A 20,875-nucleotide genomic window follows, 5' to 3' on the forward strand; every position below is an offset into this window, starting at 1 on the left:
AATTACTAAATTTGTGAAACTGTAGTCAGCGAACGCGCCCTAGATAGTTTGGCATTGGCTTTTTTTTTAATTGTTCAAACCTTTTCGAACTTTTGGCACTCTTCTCTGAACATTCGGCATTTTGTGCAGATCCCTGGGCACGCTCTTGTTGAGGTTGAGCTGGCAGTAACCTTTGTTTTAGTTTTTGAATGGGAAAAAAGCTGTTCTTTTCTAAAACATCCGGCACAGGAAAATATGGTTGATCAAAAAAAGTTAAAAAGTTACTTAGATTTGCACGACTTGTCAGATTATGACCGTTTGTGGAAGAACGGGTATGTATGTACACCCTATATGTATACAAGTGAGTGTCAGCACCAGTGGTTAAATAGGAGTCAATGATGTAAACTGTCTAACGGGTAAAATTGGCCATTAGAACGAAATGTCCATCGAAGCAAAAAATTCATCCTGGTCAAAACGACCATCGAGACGAAATGTCCACAGGGTCAAAATGTCCAATATTGGACATTCTGGCTGGATGGACATTTTGTCTCGATGAACATTTTGACCGGGAATCACCAAGATGAATAACTCTGATACCTTCATATGCACTGCCACGCGCTCAATGCAGGCACCAATCGCCCCATGGACAGATGTCAGCCTCCGCCTGGTTGGTCATGACCGTGCCAGGTTCCCTTCTAGCTGCGATCGTTTCTGGCATCTACGTCTACCATTCTCTAATTAGGCCTCAGTGAGTGAAAAGTGGATTTTACTCTCATATCTCTTCCAATTTTTTTATCCGATTCCCGGGGCAGATTTGTACGAGTTGAAACCAATTGGCTTCATTCTGGAAGCTTTTTTCAATTGATAGGTTATAAAAATTTAGAAAAAAATGAAGTTGAGAAGATTTGTCTTTTTTTCCCCTCCTTTTTTTCCCACAATCTGATTAGGAATGCATTTTATGCAAATATGTCTTACTTTGAGCCATTATTTCACCTTGTTATGTCTTTGATAATAAAATCTTTAAAAATATAATTTGATATTTTTATGTAGGATAGATAAAATATTCTATAGTTTGCAGGGGATATGAGCTATTAGACATGAGCGGAGTTTCAAAGGGGTGGTTGAACGATATTCTTTGGAATATTTTTCACTTTACACAAGCTTACTGGCACTAGTGGGCCTCGAGGATACTGCGCGCATCGCCACTGGCCAAGAAACACCTTTGTTGCGGTGTAATTTTAAGGACAAAAGCGAGCGTTTCCATTCAATCTCTCCTTCGCGAAACTTGATGACGTGTTAGCTTGGCCCAGCTCGTTTGTCTACTTGTTTGTCTTTCCTCGGCGGGATCTGTAATGGATCCTCAATACGTGACTTTTGCGAGCGCAGCGAGCGCACGGGGTTGCGGGCCCAGCTTGTTTACGCTTCGCGAGAGCGTGAACTGAACTTCGCCCATAGCGCCCATAGCGCCTGCCTGGGAAGAAGACACCGCTTGTGCCTGCGTGGGAAGAAACCTCTCACAGAACGACCGGAGACACGCCACGTATACGCACGCAAGAGACCATGTAATCAGAAGTTAATCTAGTATAATAAACGCTATTTCGTTTTCTCAAATCAACGTCGTATTAATAAATAACGGAACGTCAGCACCCGGCCAACGCTGACATGGCGCAGCCGACAGGATCCGCAGAATCCAACGAAGCCGGTTACCACGCCCTGATCACGGACTCCAACAAGGGAACGGAAACCACCAATCAGGACACAATGCGTCAAGAGATACAAGATATCAAAATTCAACTCCAGCAACTAATCCTGGCCTTCAACAACGCACTTTCAACGCCACACCTAGAAAATGGCGTCAACGTGACGGACCGAAACGGACCAGAACGAGAAGTAACCACGACGGATGCTTCTGCGCTGGGCACGACAACGCAGGTGAGCGGCAACGCAACAACGGTTGATTTGCTGTCGGTCATCGTCCAAACGCAACAACAACTGGCCGAGACCCTACGACAGTCCACGAGGCCCCTCCACGTCCACTCCACGAGCGACACTTCGCACGCGATTCCCACGTTCGAGGGGGAGTCATACGAAAACGTCGCTGAGTGGCTTCGAGAAATCGAACGAGTGGCTCTCCTCGCAAGCTGGACACCAAACCTCACTCTGCTCAACGCCGTCACCCGCCTTCACGGTGCCGCTCGAGACTGGCACAAGTCATACGGTTCCCGGATCGACGACTGGGAAGTATGGAAGGAAGCCATCAAGGAACGCTTCCAACGAAAAATGGGAATTCAACAATTTTTGGAGTACCAACAACGCCGACAGCTCCGCCACAACGAGAGCATTGTGCAGTACATCTACGCGAAGAATGCCATGCTCGAGCGAGCTCCCTGTGAGCTAGGAGCCAGCGAACGCATCTCTTTAATCCTGCACGGAATCACCGAGGACAAGTGGGCCAATCCCCTGGCAGCCCAAGGCTGTAAATCGGTCCTCGAGCTGATTGACTGCGCGACGACTTTGGACCACCGCCGTCCCAGAGAAAAGACTCAACCACGCAAACAAGGCACGCACGAGCATTCGACATCAACGCAGCAAACGACAGGCGCCCCGACCAGCACCCTGACGAATGCCCCATCACCGAAACCCTTCAAACGCACGAGGCAGAGCAGCTGTTTTAATTGCGACCAGCCCGGTCACTTCTCCAGGGACTGTCCAAAGCCGAAAACTGCAGCGACCATCCGTGCAGAGGAGAAACGCGCACAAAAGGGCGCGGGTCCAAACGAGAAGAATGTCCACTGCTTCTTGCGCACGACAGGAGATTCTCTCCCCATCGTCACCGCCTTCACGGATAACCGTCCTTTGAAGGCGTTCATCGACACTGGGGCCAACATATCGATTATCGATCCCAGGGCACTACCAAAGGACGCTTGCGTATCGACGTGGTCCCGGGCAGAGGAATTCGTCAACGTTTTGGACAAGAAGTTGACGCCTGAGAAGTGCACGTCTCTGACGATCAGCGTTGGATCAACGACGGTCGAGGTACCGGAAATACTCATTCTTCCACTCCCCAAGTCAATTGACTTACTTCTCGGATCAGATTGGCGCCAACTCGCTAACGTGGAAGTCACGTTTCACGTTTCGAACGACATAACCATTGTTGAACTACCTAAACGTTGCGATTCGCCCGCCGAGATTCCAAAAACGACAATCTCCGGAGAAGCTCTGGTGTCCAACTTTCACGAGAAACTGCCCCAAGCCGAACGCCTGGCCATGTTCGTGAAGTTCGAGCCAGCACGGAATGACATCGAAGCAGCCCTAATGCAACGAATCCACACGGCTGTGGATAGCATTACCGAAGACGCTTCGCCGGAAGAACGCGAAAGACTCTTCGGGATACTCACAAAACACCACGCTGCGTTTACGACGGTGGAGGAACAACTGGGCACCTGCCCACACGCCGAGCATTCCATCGAGCTACGTGACGAGATCCCCGTGGCGTCGCGGCCCTATCGATGCTCCCCAGCCGACCGGGAATTCATCAAACGACAGGTCGAAGACTATCGGGAGCGTGGAATTGTTCGCGAAAACCAAAGCGAATATGCTGCACCAACGCTTGTGGTAAACCAGCCGAATCATCCAGCCAACGGTCTTGTCGAACGGATGGTAGGGACGCTGAAGAATATAATTCGAAAACTCATCGAACCTCACAAGAATTGGGAGAAGGTTCTACCCGAGGCAGTTTTCTCTGTCAACGTTTCGCGACAGAGTTCGTCACGCTTCAGCCCCTTCGAACTCATGCACGGTTACGTCCCGAAACTTCCCGGACAGCTCAACATCGGAACAGTTGAGGCTGACCTAGACGAGACGACTAGACTCCACAGGTTGGCGAGACAGCGGCACGACGCGAAAAACAACTTGGAAAACTCCCAAGCTTCGGCCAAAAGCCGGTATGACGCAAGGAGCAAGACTCCGAGATTTAAAATCGGCGACTCCGTTTACTGCAGCATCGGAGCGAGGTCAAGCACGATGGACCTGTTCTTCGAGGGCCCGTTCGAGATCAAGTCCTTTCCATCCCCAAACACCGTGGTCATCAAAAGGCTGCATTCCATAAAAGAACGACAAAACGAAAGAAAGGCAAACATCGAGCAACTCCGCCTACATAATACACGCACACCAGCGGCACCGGAGTTATCCGACACCTGCGTCGGCCGAGCGCTCTCCGGCGCAGATGAAAGCGATGAACGTGAAGACAAGGACGGATCCGAAGCCCCAACGCGCGATAAAGAAAACTACGGAGCACTCATCAACATCGAGGATGACGCTGCAGGTCAGCAACTGTCAAGGACGCGCAGACCTCCGGCCTACCTTACGGATTACGCGTTGGAGTGATTTGAGGACAAATCAATTTTAAACCGGGGCGTGTTAGCTTGGCCCAGCTCGTCTGTCTACTTGTTTGTCTTTCCTCGGCGGGATCTGTAATGGACCCTCAATACGTGACTTTTGCGAGCGCAGCGAGCGCACGGGGTTGCGGGCCGAGCTTGTTTACGCTTCGCGAGAGCGTGAACTGAACTTCGCCCATAGCGCCCATAGCGCCTGCCTGGGAAGAAGACACCGCTTGTGCCTGCGTGGGAAGAAACCTCTCACAGAACGACCGGAGGCACGCCACGTATACGCACGTAAGAGACCATGTAATCAGAAATTAATCTACTATATTAAACGCTATTTCATTTTCTCCAATCAACGTCGTATTAATAAATAACGGAACGTCAGCTCCCGGCCACCGCTGACAGACGTAACTGGGAGATCGCAGTATCCTACAGTGACAATATTTGAATGCGGCTTATAAATTGGACCCGAGCATTGCGTGGACACTCAATTTGGGCTCGTGACAATCGATGGCTCGAAAAGCATTCGGGTAGTGGCCCGTGTCCAATCGCTGCCATGACGAGAATAGTCGAAACGTTACAAAGCCCGGAACTCAGCGCGTGTCCTGTGCCTTGCCAGCCCCAGCGCGTGGCTATGATCAACATTGGCGGCATATAATCGGCTCTAGACCACGTGGCCCCTTGTTCTGGCTGCGAGTTGAGGGGGTGAACTCGGCTCGTTTTTCTGTAATTTTGTCTGTGACTTCAATTGCGCGTTGTGAAAAAACGAACCGGTGTTTCACAGGTCCTTAACGTCAGGGCGCAAAGTACAAAAATTGTTGCATTGCCTCTTTAACAAGATTGCAGATATCTATATTTAAACCGAGATCTAGTACCCCTATATACTCGATCTTGCTAATAAATTTGATATCAAAATGAAATTGCCGTCACCTTAGAAACGTGGACATTTTCAAGCTGCTTGGAACGAGACAGCCGGGATTAAATATTAACTTAGTTCATCAGTTGAGTGCGCGATGCGAAATCTTAGAGATCTTATATTTGAGTCATCTTCAGCCGATGTTTTGCGTAAAAGGAACAATACAATTACAGTATACTTATTTATTTCAAATGCAGCCAGACGGAGGAAAATTTTCACGAACAGGGGGCCATCATGATCAACGCCCGAAGGAAGCTCCGAGGACTGGAAGCACCAACGTAAATATTGCCAGGGAAAAATGAAAGACGCTTACAATTCCCTGTAATGACGAATCAGAGCGCAGCTCATGAGGAGGAGGAGGGGAGTGTAAGGAGAGGAGGGTATGCCCCTCCTCCTCCATCTTCCTCTCCTCGTCCTCCTCCCTCTTCCCTTCTACCATCCTTCTCCTCCCTCCACCTCCTCTTAATATCCTCCCTCCTTCCTCCCCCTCCCTCCCTCCTCCCTCGCGACGTCACTCGTGAAGGCCTCGTGAAGGTCGTGACCTTCAGGTGACCTTCACTGTGAAGGTCGTGACCTTCACGAGTTACCTTTGTGACGTCACAAGGGTCACGAGTGACGTCATTATGGAAAACGTCCCATAATGGAACGCGCGGTCACGCCGACGGCGACGGCGACGGCGACACCGCTCAAGCCAGAAACAGGCGCCTAAGAGCTGCGCTCGGAAAAAAAAGAAATAGGAACGAAATTTAACCCTTTTCTGAACCAATACCGATCATTTTTTCTGTTCGGGCTGCCGGTCTCGTTTAATTAGATGCGATATTTTTACCACTTTGATGACTTCGTGCGGAAATGCTGTCGTATACGAGTATACTTATTACACCTACCTACGGTTCCGCTTTTTTTTTGTTGCTCTTTTTGGTTACCACGAGCGATATTGAGGCTAGTGTTTCTTTGTTTTGAATCACCTTTATTGTATGTGAACATTTGAAAAGAAATACTGACCCTAGAAAGCAGCTCTTTAGTATAAATTTGGCCATGCAATGTTTTTCGTTAAAATTTTATATATATTTGGGTTCGGCGTTTTGTCTTTGGCAGTAAGCAATCCAAGCTAGAACTATTACAAAATAGTGCATGTACTCTATTTCTCGTGAATAATAACAATAAAAAGGTCCAGTCCAACCATTTTTTTTTGTACTGACCTACGTGTATTTAGTGTGTAAATGTTCCGTTACTTTCGAATCGCCTTAGTGATGCGATAGAAAACAGCCCGCTGGTACTTACATTTCGTTGCAGAATGCTCAGCTCTTTGTTCATCTGTTACACGATCTTCTTCATCGCACTGTACGGACGGTTCGTCATAGAAGGATTACGAATCAAGTAAGCGTTCTTGGGTGTATTGTAGTAACGTATTTGAGGGCACATGTTTCAAAAAGTGCGGTAGTTCACAAGAAAAAAAGGAGGAACTCCTAAAATTCACTAGTGTTTTTAATCTTTGTGTCGTCTAAAGTTTACAGTTTTAAACCAAAAAAGTTGCAGGGAGGTTTGTCAGGCTCCTACCTTTGAGCGCAGAAGTTTTCGTCTTCAGAACAGTTGAGGGAGGTGGCGGGTCGGTTTAAGTAAATATTGCTCAAAGTTAATGCTCTATATATACGTAAGTAAGTTGGCCGCTTTCGAGCAGAATCGGCAATTCAGGTTATCTTCTGCAAATCACAATTTTTACTTTCTTTGTTGCTTAAACAATCTTAACTAGCTTCATGACCCGAATAAGACATTGTAATATGGCATCATTGCAGTGTGCATCGACATCTAAAAATGTGTTCTGTTTTTTGTTTTTTTCTGTGCATCATGATCCAGGTAATTACCTGCTCATAGGCACAACATAAAAAGCAAATAACGATGATAATGGTGATAACATAGTGGTCGCATTAACAGATCTCATAACTTCCAGGGAAGCACTTCTGACGGGGCTCACCATCGGTGTCGTCCTGGGAACAGTAGCGAGCCATCTATCCGGAGTCTCCCACCTTGCGGCGGCACAAATATGGAGCCGACTTCCATGGGGGATTGTCATCACCTTTGGCGCTGTGCAGGTTACGTCCAAGGTTGTTGAGGTGAGCCCGACTGTCCCCCACCAGTTCATGCGCTATCGTTTACTTCCGCAGTACTTTGTCTCTGATGGTATACTTCGTTTCCCCTTTAGATGAACCGCGGACGGCACTAAGAAGTTTTTGTAGATCGGTTTCCGCCGTCCCGTACAACGCCCTCGGCAGCGAAGACGCTCCTGCGCATGCGTGCCGCTAGCCTTGTCCACAGAGTTCTGGATATCGTAGCGGGTTGCAGAGAGCGTTGCGGGACAACGGAAACTATCTAAAAAAAAAATTCCTGTTACAAGCCATTGGAGCTAATCTAATGCTCTGTGATGTGCCGCGCGTGACCTTCGGAAGGGGAGCAGCGACGCGCGGGGAGCATAATCACGTGATACGTTCGCAGTGCCGGATTCGCTGGCATGACTCGTTGCGCCCGCTGCTGTCAATTGAAACGATCAACAGGAACGTTTATTTTCAGGGTATCTCGTGCATGAAACCAGTTCTCTTACGCGCTTTTTTCTAGGGAACAATTCGTGTTATTATTGCCTCCTGGTGGTAAAGCTAGTTTAAAAATTGTTGGGTGTATGTTCGATTGTGCAAAGGATATTCTATAAGTTTTGCTTCCTGATTTGTAACTTTTGTATTTAGTAATGGAATCGAAATATGTTACATAAGAACGAAAGTTTGGAATCTTCTCCTTCCCGGAAGGATTTTAACGGGATCCGGACACGCCAAAAAAAAAAGAGGTAACTATACTACTATGGGAACCATTCTATATATCTTTATAATCCTGCTAAATTTGTTTGGAAACGGCACGATAGTTTTGTGAATAGATCTATTTATATCCGGACCCTCGAATTCGCAACCGTTCGAAAAGGCCGTCGTGTCTGGAGGGCTGGTGACGTCACCAGCCAAGCGCACGGCGTCGCCTCGCACGCACTCACAGACTTGGCTCTCTTGCCGTCTCGAGCTTCAGCTTCCTCGTGTACCTTTTGCGTTTCAAGCATGCGGTCCGTGACGGTTACGTCTACGGCATCGCTCGCTTCGTCGAAGTCTTTGGCAGTGATCGCAGCAGCGATGAGTGATTTCTAACAAGAAATGTTGAAGGTCGTTCATTTTGACTGCGACCCGCTGGCGACCACCTCCTACGACGGCGAGTCACGTACGAACTCGCCCTGGTCGCCGTCGTCCGGGATAACCTTGCAGGCACATGCGGGGAGGAAGTTCAATGGGCTTGGGGCAAGAGCGAGAATAGCGTTGGGTTTGCCGAGTTGAGGGAGAGGTTTTGATCATTTCGCGGCGAGGCGAGCTTGGGCGATCATGGGGAAACCTAGAAAGAGAGAGCGTTCATGATCGCGTGGTTTATGCCATGGCACTATGGTTGGATGGATGAATATTATTGGCTATGCCCTTTGTAAGAGGCGGCAGCTTGCGTCACCTAGCGTAAGAAAATGCTTTCCTCCCCCACTTAAGGTGCAACCCCACCGTGCATGACGCTTTCATGCTTTTTTGACGGCTTATAACTTTTTTTCTATGTGTCTTACATTTATAAAGTGAATGTCAAATTAAAGAGCTGTTTTTCAACGATACTTTAATGTCTCGATATTACGATTATTGAAAATTTTATTTGTCGAGTTATGACGTCCCATCGTCCACGATATTTTACGTGAGCGTTCGGTTGGATGTAATAAAGTAAAAAAGTAAGCAACAAAAAGTACAGATAATGTATATTTTAAAATAAAAAATAAAGTCTAAAATGGTATTATTTTATGGCGCTATAAAAACGGAATCACGTCAACTAATCAAAATAACGAGACATTAAATTATGAAGCATCCTTCGATATTACAATTTCGAGAACTTCCATATTGATATATTGCGCGTTAATAATGTTATAAGACCTCAAACATTTCCCACTCAGTTACGGAAAATTGTAGTTTCTTATCATAAAATACAGATGGCGACACGTGTTCAAGAAGAGCTTGATGTGCATTTTCCGTCGTGTGCCGCTTGGAACGCCACGTGAAAGACAGAAAAAGCGCCAGATGTGAGAATGTCAGGTGCCTGGATGCTCGCAGTGAGCGAGCCAGAGATGTCAGAACAACAAGCGCGAGGCTGCGGGTGCACCACAGCTACTTTTGCGCGCGTTCGAACTGTGCGTCGGTTCACATGCCCGACGCGATCCAAATGAAATGGGCGCCATGAAATGTAGTCTGCCATCTCAGATTCCGCCACGCATGCGAAAACATTTTAATGTTTAATCACTTGCAAAAATCATTTTCGCAATCAAACTATGCTTGTCGGAATGGTTCGGCTATATTATGTTTCAAAAACCACCTCGGTGGCTCTTAAGAAGCAACGATTTTTTAAAACAAAACACAAAACATTAAATCGTCTCGGTGTCTCTGAGCCAACGTGCTGGCCCATGAATTCATATTTGTCGGATTTAAATATCGGCCGAGGTGCCCGCAATCCGACGGAGGCCAATCTGAGATTTCGGTTGCACGTCAAAAGATCTCCAGTTAGTCAAAATAAACAAGCATTTTTTTTTATTAGGGCGTGTTAAGTGATTTTTGTTGGTTTGGCTTGTGAGGAACTAAGATCTGAAAATTTGATTTCCTTTACTTTAGTTCGGAGCGCAGCCAACGCTACGGTCTGATGAAGCCACTGAGGCATCGCCAAGAGCGCGAGGTTAAGCTGTTCGTTCTCTTTCTGTGCCTAGGCGGTCGGGCTAAACTAGAGCCACTAAATAAGCTACGCTTCATACACATCTTGGTTGTTAAAATGATGGTTTTCAGTTCTCTGAAGCTTTATCTGAAATCACAGGAAACGCTGTTACGTCCTCCACAAATGTTTAAACAGTTCGAGAAAAAGCAAAGCAATATTACGTGAGCTACCTGACACCCAATGCTGAGGAAGTCGCACTTTTGAATCATGACGATCGGCAGTTGCGTTTATTTGTTACTAACCAACAAGATGGTGGCGCCCACAACAATATCGGGGGGAAAAGTGCCGATACTCTAAGCGTAGCTCATTTGGTTTACCTCACATGCTAAACTTAAAGCCCCTCTATCCTGGGAAAAGTGGCGCCATTTATTGTTTTAGAAATGCTCGAGGCACGTGCCGCGCGCCACTTCTGGGAAATTCATGGCGCCTGAAATCTAGCTCTGTGCTGCGCTGTGCCGCCATGATCTTCCCAAGAGCTGCACGTTGCACGTGCCTCGTGCATCGACGAAGCTTTTGAAATATGAAGGGGCTTTAGCTAAACCAAGTGCGGTGGGGGATCGTTAAAGGAGCGATGCAACAATTTTTGTACTTTGCGCAAATACCGCTTAAAACGGATCCCTAACGTTAATGACCTATGAAACACGCGTTCGTTTTTCACCCCACGCAATAGAAGTCCCAGAAAAAAATTGAAGAAAAACGAACACCGTTCACCCCCTCAACTCGCAGCCAGAACAAGCGGCCACGTGATCTGGAGCCGATTATATGCCGCCAGTGTTGGTCATAGCCACGCGCTGGGGTTGGCAAAGCGCAGGACACGCGCTGAGTTCCAGCCATTGTTATGGGTCGCCTGTTGTCGTCGTTGCAGCGATTGGACACGGGTCACTACCCGAATGCTTCTCGAGCTAGCAATTATCACGAGCCCAAGTCGAGTGCCCACGCAATGCTCGGGTCCAATCTACGAACCGCATTCATATATCGTCACTTGGGTGTATTGCGATCCCCACGTTACGTCATCAAATTTTGCAAAGGAGAGATTGAATGAAAATGATCGCTTTTGTCCTTGAAATTACACCGCAACAAAGAAGTTTCTTGGCCAGTGGCGTTGCGTGCGAGTATCCTTGAGTCCCAGGTGTGCCAGTAAGCTCGTGTCAAGTGAAAAACATTCCAATTGAATATCGTTGCACCGCTCCTTTAACCGAGTGTGTTGTGGCACCGCAGACCAGAGCACGTGGAGAAATGCTCGAGCGCGAGCTCCGTTCAGGGCACGGAGCTCACGCTACAGAACCTGTAGGGGCTAAATCCCCTCGATGCCGTTTGCGCTGGTCTTTCATGTAACCTCAAATGTGCCAGTACACGAGGCCCGTCTCTCGAGCAGCCCTTGGAGGCAAATGGCGGCGCAGCACTAAAATGACTGGCCCCTGAAAAAGATTGGCGGTGGAGCACCCACTCGGTGGCACGTGTCTTGCCCGTTTCCACAACAATGGTTGGCGGTACTTGTATAAAAACGCTTTTATCAAGGGGCTTTAGCAGGGACTCTGGGTTCAGTCGCCTATCTGAATCCTACCGTCGTGCGATCGTGTACCACATACACTGCGTATTGCACGTTAAAGACACGGAACTAACAGTTGTACAGCACTTTTTATAATCTTCAACGGGTAACAATGTCGCCCTACGAAACTCTTGCTCCCTAAAAAACTAACAACTAATTCTGAATGCCCCGTTACATTGCACTTTGATGTGTGTTCGCGTGTTCGCATTTTTTTTTTCTATATCTTTGATTATGCGGTTCTTACTTATGAAACAGACTGTAGTTGTCGGACTTCTGGAAAATATTATATAACTAAGAAAATGGCACGTGAACGCAAAAGAAAAAAAAAGATACACATAGGCGCACTTAATACAAATAATTGAAATAATAAAATTGATTATAATTGTGTTTTCAAAGGTTTGAGCGCACCAAAGGCTATAAAAGCAAGCTCGATGCATTGGATGGTGCGCTTGTTCACTGGAAGTGTAGTTCAGGGTTGAATGCTCACACTTGTATGTTCCGCTTCGCTCGCACGATAAAATCAAATACTCTTCTGGTAATGTATTTAGTGAAACAAAGCTACCTTCTGCATATGTGCAATGCCCTCAGTTTTCGCGTGATTACACAGACGCTTGTTTATCATTATTGTTTTCGTTTCCCACTGCGATTCATTTCGTGCTTTTTTGTGTGATACATGCCTTAGATACCAAGGTAACCCATGAGCATTCTATTTCGCGGATTGTAAGAAAAACCTATGCAACTAGACATGTGTTCCACGATCAATACAAAATATTCTATAAGCTTCACATCTGAACGCTGGCCTGAGTTAACGTTGTTGTTAGTCAAGAACAATTGCGATTGTATGAAATCACGTGGGAAAAACTCGTTCTAAGCACACGACCGTTAGCATGCAGTGAATACTCATAAATTCGCGCCGAGATGATTGGTAGCTGTCAGCGGGTGGAGTTTTTCTATCAACCCAGAGTTGGAATGTTTCCTTCTTTCTGTTGTAAGCAAACAGGAGACAATTTACACCAAATCTTAGGGTAATAAAGTACTATGAACATACAAACATTACTGCCTGAGCAGTATATGCGTGGAAGCTTTAGCTTTTGATGCACGCTTAACTTTCGATACGCTCAACGCTAGTGTAAAATATAGCGCTGTTTCAGTCTTAATCAGCGTATCATGTGCGTGCTTACACTGCATTTTATGCAACGTCAAACTCTACCCGTTTGCATCTTTTTCATTTATGCACATCACTACTTGCGCGCACAAATCACCAAATTAGAACTGGTGCAGGATGTCACAAAAAACATTTAGTTTTTTTGTTTTTTTTTACCGCAAAATAAATTACGCATTGCCTAACGCTCATTCTCCGCCCAAAGGTAGTGCTAGGTCACAACAAGATGCCAAAGTTTTATTCCGAATGAACACCTTATTCAAAAGTTATAAGTGATTTTCTGAAAATTTTCAATGGGAAAATGGAGCCCGTTTTTGCACGTTTTCGGTTTCTGGTGCCATAGAGCCTCATGTATTCGAAAACTACGTCGGCCGCCATTTTGCCATTGAACTTTTCAGAAAATCACTTCTTTTTTTAATAAGGTATCGGATCGTGCTCAAGTTTTGACATCTGGTTGTGGCCTCTAGCGCTACCTTTGGGCGGAGAATGAGCATCCGGCGATAACTAATTTATTCTTGCGGTAAAAAAAAAAAATCCTGTAATTTTTTTTGTAACTCACTGTACATTGCTTAAACTCTGTGCAAACGCTATCCACAGACCCAGAATCTTTGCCTGGCCAGTACTGCATTTATCACTGGATTCGTATTAAAATTAATTCTTATAATTTATTGCTGTGAATGAAGTATTAACCTCGGAATTTTTTTTATTATGACTCCCGCACCAGTCCTACTTTGGGTTTACCAAACTCAACATCTAAACCTGAGTGTCATTTTTTGTGTTTTCCAGCCTCGGTGGTTTTGGTCAAACTAAACACCCAGCTGCCTAAATGAGACACCTGGCAGATAGTTCATTTGTTTTGATATTTTAGGTAGTTAATTCCTCAAGCTAGAATTTTGGAACCCCATGTGTATCACGTCATCACGTTTTCCTGGAAACCCGCAAAGGGCCAAACACAAGCACGACAAAAGGGCCGGCCCGTCTTATTGCCGCCCGCAGAGCCGGGAACGCAACGATTGGTCACGAACTTCTAGAAGATTCGCGTTCATTCCTGCACCAAACTTAACTTTCGTCCTGCTTTCTTGTTCTTGAAAGTGCCAGTTCATCCTCGCCCCGAGCATGTGACACTCGAACCTTCTTTGCCGAACTTCCGAGATAGTGACGCACTGTAGATAAGGAGCTGCCCGCGACATTGTCGAGTCAGTCTCGCTCTCGCTCTCTATTACGCTCCCGAATCGCCGCCCGGTTTCTGCTGCCTTGACGCTCTTTCTATACTTTTTTTTTTACTTTATTTTTATTTTTCAGTTCACTGTTCGTCCTCTCGTCATCTTCATTCGTGACAATATAAATCTGATCACATTGAAATATGTGTAATTGGCCTCTGAAATCTCCGATAACGGCGCATGGGCAATTTTATATTTTTCAACACGTTGGTGGTTTTGTTATGCATGTGTCTCGCCCTTCGGCTAAGGAAAATTTTTGCATTTTGTTCTGCCCACATTTGCTGGAGACGTGAGCTCGGAGCGTAGGCAACTGGCCCCCTTGCACGAGAACTGGCGCAGCCGTGCGCGTTCCAAAAAAGCTCGTGCAGAGAAGAACAAGCGAGGGACCAGGGATGTCAAAATCGGGACATAGAAAAATAGCCCACTGTATCGAAGCGCCGCCACGCACGATTTCTCGCATTGATGTACAGGCCTGGAAGGCGATCCCACCGCCATCTATTGGTTCAGAATCACACTAACCAAGGGTGGGGTTGCACCTTAAACACCCAAGTTCTTTTCCTCTACATCCCTGCAACTATCACCGGGTTGTGGAAAATAACTACAGGCTGGCCTTTGGGGGATCCGGCAAATACAAAATAAAAAAGACCCTCCCCTACGCACACACACACACAAACACACGCACCCCCCTTCCCCCCCCCCCCCCACACACACTTTCTCCCCCCGGCGACAGAGTCGCCAATTTTCTTCTGGTCAACCTTGTTGGAGTTCTTTCCGAACCCAGGCCCACTGAGAGACAGGGGTGTGAATAACTTGGACAGTGTTGCCTGGTCGGCAGATGAAAATGATTAAAATTTGTAAATTGATTATTGCAATTGCTAGAGCTCTAACAATCGCGAAACTTGGTGTACATTCTAAGTAGCCTATGAGCATTCCATTTCAAGAATAATCTATCCGTTTAATTGTTGTGTCCTAGCCCCTTTAATTTTTGATATAGTCCCCATCAAGGGTAACACGCTTCCGCCACCAATGCACTAGTCTCTACATGTCGTCGAATAGAAGAGTGAGAGTGGTGTTGACGACACCAACGGTCCACTGCATCGGTGACATATTCGTCGTACGCGGACCGCGTACCCTTCAGATGTTTCTTCATCTTAGAAAACATCCAGAAGTCTGATGGCGCGAGGTCAGGGGTGTAAGGTGGGTGAGGTAAAACATCTTGGAACTGCAGCTCCTCCAGTCGGTCTCGTCAACAGTCGCCCTCATTCCTCTACATCGGCATGCAGAGACTCAAGGCCGGTTCAGACACTTGCGTTTGAGTGCGTTTGACTGCGTTGCGTCGAGAACCGAAAGCAAGTCACCGGCACATCTGTGCTTCGTACGAAGCGTGCAATCCAACTCAAGGAATCATCTTGGCACGCGACATAAGCAGCAGGTATGTCCTGGTTTCTCGCAGCCGCAACGCAGTCAAATGCAGTCAAACGCAACTGTCTGAACCAGGCTTCAAGGTCCTTGCGCACTGTTGCGTTTGAGAGCGCTTGAGAGCGTTTGAGTGGGTTTGACTGCGTTGCGTCGAGAAACGAAAGCGAGTCACCGGCACATCTGTGCTTCGTATAAAACAACTAATCCAGTACAAGGAATCATCTTGGCACGCGATATAAGCAGCGGGGATGTCCTGGTTTCTCGCAGCCGCAACGCAGTCAAACGCACTGCGTTGTGGCTGCGACGCAGCTGCGTGTAGGGTCCTTAATGTACCGGTGGCGGAAGTGCATCGCCGCTGGTGGATACTACATAAAAGTGATGTGCTTCCGGGAGTGAAGAGATTTCAAACTTTAATTTGAAGGTAGCATCTTTTGAGCTCTTCACTAAATGAAAAAAAAAAAAAAAATACAGCCCAGGAGGCTTAACCGAATGAACACTCCCCGTAAAACAAACTGCACAAACAAAATTGTCGCGCCTAACATAGAATCAGCGTTTGAAAACGCTGATTCTATGTTAGGTTCTATGCACTGAAGAATTCTCAACTTATTCTTCATTTTATCGACACTAGACAATTCACTACATTGCATGTAATTATTATAGTTGCAGGTTTTTGCCATTTAACATGCTAAAAAGTTTCTTTTAATTTTTTTTATACTCGTTTGTTTTGCTTTAGCGGTACGACCTATTGAAGGCGCTGTTCAAGCTGCTCGACTCGTCTTTTTGGGAGACAAGATCACCGATCCAAGTGCAGATCATCCTTACCGCGATATCGTCCGTACTGGCGGAGGCCGTCGACAACAGGACACTTAGCCGACTCATGATGCCCATCGTTACTCACATCGTAAGTACTGTGCAGCAGCATGTGATGGTCGCTGCGTTTGACCTCTGCTCAAACAGAGCTTCCCAGGAAGCAGAGTGTCATGGTAATTTGTCGAAAAGTCGTTCTGAAAGTTGCAGTAGGTTGTGAGCGGTCCCGGTGTTTGTTTATTTGTCTAAGTACGCTTCTTTTATTTATTTATTTCTCATACTAATCTTGCGTGTTTACTTATTTCTCTAGATAATCCTTTTATTTATAAAGTGCCTGACACCATAACTTTGCAAGTACTGATCATTTAAACAAAAAAGGAGGCGGAAGACATTCATGCTGGCGATTCTGTAATTGTAGAGCACCAAAAATATTTGTTAGAAACTTTGCAAGTGCCGCGGCGCTTATTTCTTGGTCTATTCGTGTTCGATGGAGTATTATCACATCAGGCACACCAATCTCTTGTTGAAAAAGACACGAAAAGAAATTTTAAATCAAATTAAACGATTAGCAAAGAGGACCTGGTGGATGTCGCGAACGCCTCGTTTGTAATGCCCCTGTAGGAATCTTGACAGGTAGTGACGGTAAAGGCCCGTTCACACTCTTGCAACCGAGTACGACCGAGAGAGACCAAACCGGTTTTTAAGCCTCTTGCGATCTCTTAAGACCAGCTCCGCTGCCTCGCATCCGGTCCTAAGAAGTCGCAAAAAGCTTAAAAATCGGTCTGGTCGCTCTCAGTCGTACTCGGTCGCAAGAGTGTGAACGGGCCTTAACTGTCTCACCTCCGGCCATGACTAAAGCCACGACAAGAGAAGAGGTGAAGAAAAAACTTCCCTCGCCCCGAGACTCTTTCTTTTGTGTGTCCTAAAAGTCGCTATTGTCTCTCTACAAGATTATAGAGGATTAACCCTTCACTCAAAATTCGTACAAAGACAACTTTGGGGTTACTTGCGGTGGAGCGATCGCTAATGGGCTTCGGCGATTTTCAGCGGATGCTACGAACTTCAGGGCCTATCCAAGCCCGTGTAAATGTCACATGACCTTGGAGAGGTGGAACAGCGACGCGCGGAAAGCGTATCACGGGGTACGTCCACAGAGCGGGATTGGCTGGGATGGCTCGCAGGGCGTCCACTGCGTCCGGACGTAAGGTCCTGAGACAAACTACGCCACGATTGCTGCGGATGTGACGTGCTCTCCGCTGGCTGCTCTCGGACCGTTTGCCAGAGTGGGCCGTTGAAAAATACAGCCATCAGGCTCAAAATACAAACGTGCGATTGTCATTTCTGAATGTTGTGGATCATATTCAGCCTATTTGTGAACACGACGGGTATATTTCGAATTTCGTTGAAGTATCCCTTTAAGCTGAGACTGCAGCCAAAGCTCCAAGCGCGAGCTAGCCTGCGCTCCTGGATTTGAGACGTGCATTTCTAGCGGAAGTTCTCGTTCTGCGGAAGACCGCTTCATAAAGCAGCGACCGCGAGCTCTTGTGCTTGTGGCGTTGGCTGCAGCCTCACTTCAAAGGGAAATGGAAGCGTTTCTGTTTTTGAGGGGGAAAAACACCTAAATCTTCTTTATTCGGCCTTCAAGATCACGAATATCGAAATTATTTTTCAATTTGGTGCACGGAGGCTGCATAATTTCAATTTTAATGTGCCGCTGAAGCCCCTCGTTTCTGGGGCGTGACGTCACATTAGGAGCTTTCGGAATCTTCGCCCTCGCGCACCTTCAGCGCTTGTCAAAACTATGCACGCACACTCTTGCTACTTTTAAAAAGGTCAGAAAGAGACGTCGCGACTGGTGTCAGTGCGGAAAGATATACCTGGCAAGCTTGCAATAGGCCGATTGCTATAGTACAGTGGCTATGGGGAGTATTCATTGGACACCATATTTGTGAGTGCTGTTTAGAGCGCATGCTTAGAACGAGCTCACATAAATAGGCTGTTAAGACCGGCACTCTTGATGGTGCGGAATGCACGTTGCAAAAGAATTGTGGATGCTCGCCTTTAGCACGCGCTCAGCATTCGCGCACACATCTATGGCGTCCAGTGAATACCCCCTATAGGGAATATTCACTGGACGCTATATTTGTGGGTGCTGTTTAGAGTGCATGCTCAGAACAAGCTCACATTAATAGGTCGCTAAGACAGGCAGTCTTGATGGTGCGGAATGTACGTTGCAAAAGAACTGTGGAAGCTCGCCGTCAGCACGCGCGCTCAGCATTCGCGCACACAGCTACGGCCGTCATCGCGATCGCGATCAGCCAATCAGGGCTCGACGTTCTGACGTCACCGCTACCTTCTGCACAAGAAGCAGACGAGCTTGCCCTCCGCATGGTTTCAGCCGAACGCTGGCCCTCAGCAGGTGGCGTATAAAGATTCGGCACCGCGGCTTTTTACCAGGAAGGTATTGACAGAGCTACGCTGCTGCTCCTGTGCGTACCTTCGCCATTCACAATACTCTGGACGCTGCCATTATTCACGCACACGCGAGGATGAGACAATCGTCGGGGACCTCCCTCGTTCTTCTTTTTGTCAGGCGACGGCGACTGACGCGCCCCCGATGTACTACGGGATCCCGGTCGTCGTGGCAGCCTCCAGCAACGCCGTCATGCCCGTGTCTGTCACGATGGTCGTCCTGCACGAGCTCACCAGGATCCCATGTCTGCAGCTGGTGAGTACCGCGCGACAGGTACATTGCCGAGGAAGTCGGGTTTCGGTCCACCTTTTTTGTACCTCATTTGTACTGTCGTCACTGACAAGATGAGAAGGGCAGAATGCCCGACCTCCGATACCTTGCGTTGTTCATCGGGAGCGGTGGCACGCTCACGAGACAACCAAGTGTTATCGCGCTGGAGCTAGGACAACCAAAGGGCCTTTCTTTCGTTCTCATTCTGTCTGTGACAGTACCGTTCTTTTGGAGGGATTCGAACGTTGTGGGCTTGCACATCCTTTGAAATTTGTTTCGCTACAAATTTAACTTTGCCAATACCTTTTCGAAACAAGCTATATCTCATTCTCTCACGATTGAAGGTTGTGCTTTCCTTTATCGCCTGTCAATACTAATACCCATACCACGTAGAAAAGGATAAGGGCGAGCAAAATTGTGAAGGTAAGCGGTTTGCAGAAAACTACCGATCAAAATAAGCACTTTCGCGTGGTTCGTACTGGCAGGTCTTGATCGGCTGAACTGAAGCAGAACCAGCGAAAAACGTTAGGGTATCGACGTACGATAAGATATCTGTCGAATCGTATCGATTCGACAGATGTCATCTGAATCCGTAAATGCAGAACATAATCTCAGCCCCCACCAAACAACACGTTCCAGTGCTATTCAAAACTGTGAATAAAGAAAAAAAATAAAAACATGAGGTGCTTTATTTTATTAAGTCGTTTTAGAGCCTCCACGTCGACGTTACGTGCACAGCGCCTCACAGCTAACGTAACTATAGTTAACGCTGCTTGTTAACTAGCTCCTGAAGATATCATCATCTAGTTTGCCACAGATTGCTTGTTGATGGAAGTCAAAGATTTGTTGATGAAAGTCGATGGACACCGGTCGAAGACACGTTCCTGACACAGTATACTATAGCAGTAACTCTCGTTTTGGGTATGATCTCCTCAAACGTTTCTGTTCAACAACGTTGGCACTTTTCTTTCTGCAGTTCTACTTGGGCCTCCTGGTGAAGATACTCCTCGTTGTCGCCACCTTGGCCACCGTCAACGCAGCGGGGCCCATTATGTTTAATTGGTGGAAGATAACGCCCGGCTCAATATTTACATGACGATAGCCAAATATATATTTGTCGACTTCTAAGCCTAAGGGCACCCGAACAAGTCGTTCGCTGTTCTGTAAAGTTGTAAAGTTAGTTAAACAATATATCGCCCCAGACAGCCAATAAGCGTACCCCCCCCCTCCCCCCCCCCCCTTTTCCTTAAAAAAATTGCTTGTATGGATTGTATGTTTTGGTTAAGTATCTAATGCGTGACTCATCATAATAAAATGTAAATGCCCGACAATTTTATCAATTTATAGTCTACCCGACATGTGGATATACCCGCCTCGCTATCGGCTGTTATTTTATTTTCGTTTCTTGAAGTCAGAGTTTTTCACTGCCGGCTGTGCACGCAGGTAAGTAAAGACAGCCTCACATGGCTTCAGAATTAGTTAGCGTGTTAACCTAGCATGCGATAAACAAACCCGAGCAAGCTCGGCGATTTACAATATAGTAACAGAGATCTTAAGAAACGTGGCGTCACGGGTCTCGTGCGTCTCATTACCACTCCGTAGCCAATCAGATAGCGACATGAGCCGCTAAGGACGCCAAGGGGCCAATCACAGAGCAGGAAGCGTGAACATGGTTAGCCACGCCCTGCGTTCCTGCAGTTGTCGGTTACCGTAGTAGGGTTCACCACTTATGCAAATCGCCAAGTACCACCACAAGTTAGGTGAAGAGCAGTTCTACAAATGGCCGAAAACAAAGTTAACAATCAGGTGAGTTGGTTTAGGTTAGTTTATACACCAAAGGCGAACGAAGGACAGAAAAGGGACAAACAGACGCATCAAATGCAGCC

The 20,875-nt window shown here is 46.9% G+C and overlaps 1 protein-coding gene across 1 annotated transcript; it reads left to right on the forward strand.

The window, feature by feature from the left end:
* The first annotated feature begins 611 nt into the window (after positions 1–611).
* LOC120850118 lies at positions 612–20,102 on the forward strand. The gene is made up of 7 exons (XM_042290501.1): positions 612–727; positions 5,475–5,555; positions 6,571–6,654; positions 7,226–7,388; positions 16,173–16,340; positions 18,840–18,974; positions 19,966–20,102. The coding sequence occupies exons 1-7, from the start codon at positions 630–632 to the stop codon at positions 20,083–20,085; spliced, it is 849 nt and encodes a 282-aa protein (XP_042146435.1). The 5' UTR covers positions 612–629; the 3' UTR covers positions 20,086–20,102.
* The last annotated feature ends 773 nt before the right edge of the window (positions 20,103–20,875 follow it).

Source organism: Ixodes scapularis, unplaced genomic scaffold, assembly GCF_016920785.2.
Source record: "Ixodes scapularis isolate PalLabHiFi unplaced genomic scaffold, ASM1692078v2 PGA_scaffold1__304_contigs__length_218370807, whole genome shotgun sequence".
Lineage (NCBI taxonomy): Eukaryota > Metazoa > Arthropoda > Arachnida > Ixodida > Ixodidae > Ixodes > Ixodes scapularis.

Bases quoted from the DNA above. Each gene is read 5' to 3' on its own strand.
- LOC120850118 (XM_042290501.1), top strand. From the start codon at position 630: ATGTCAGCCTCCGCCTGGTTGGTCATGACCGTGCCAGGTTCCCTTCTA. The intron at 5,556-6,570 runs GTAAATATTGCC...ATTTCGTTGCAG, and splicing joins CGAGGACTGGAAGCACCAAC to AATGCTCAGCTCTTTGTTCA. The intron at 6,655-7,225 runs GTAAGCGTTCTT...CATAACTTCCAG, and splicing joins ATAGAAGGATTACGAATCAA to GGAAGCACTTCTGACGGGGC.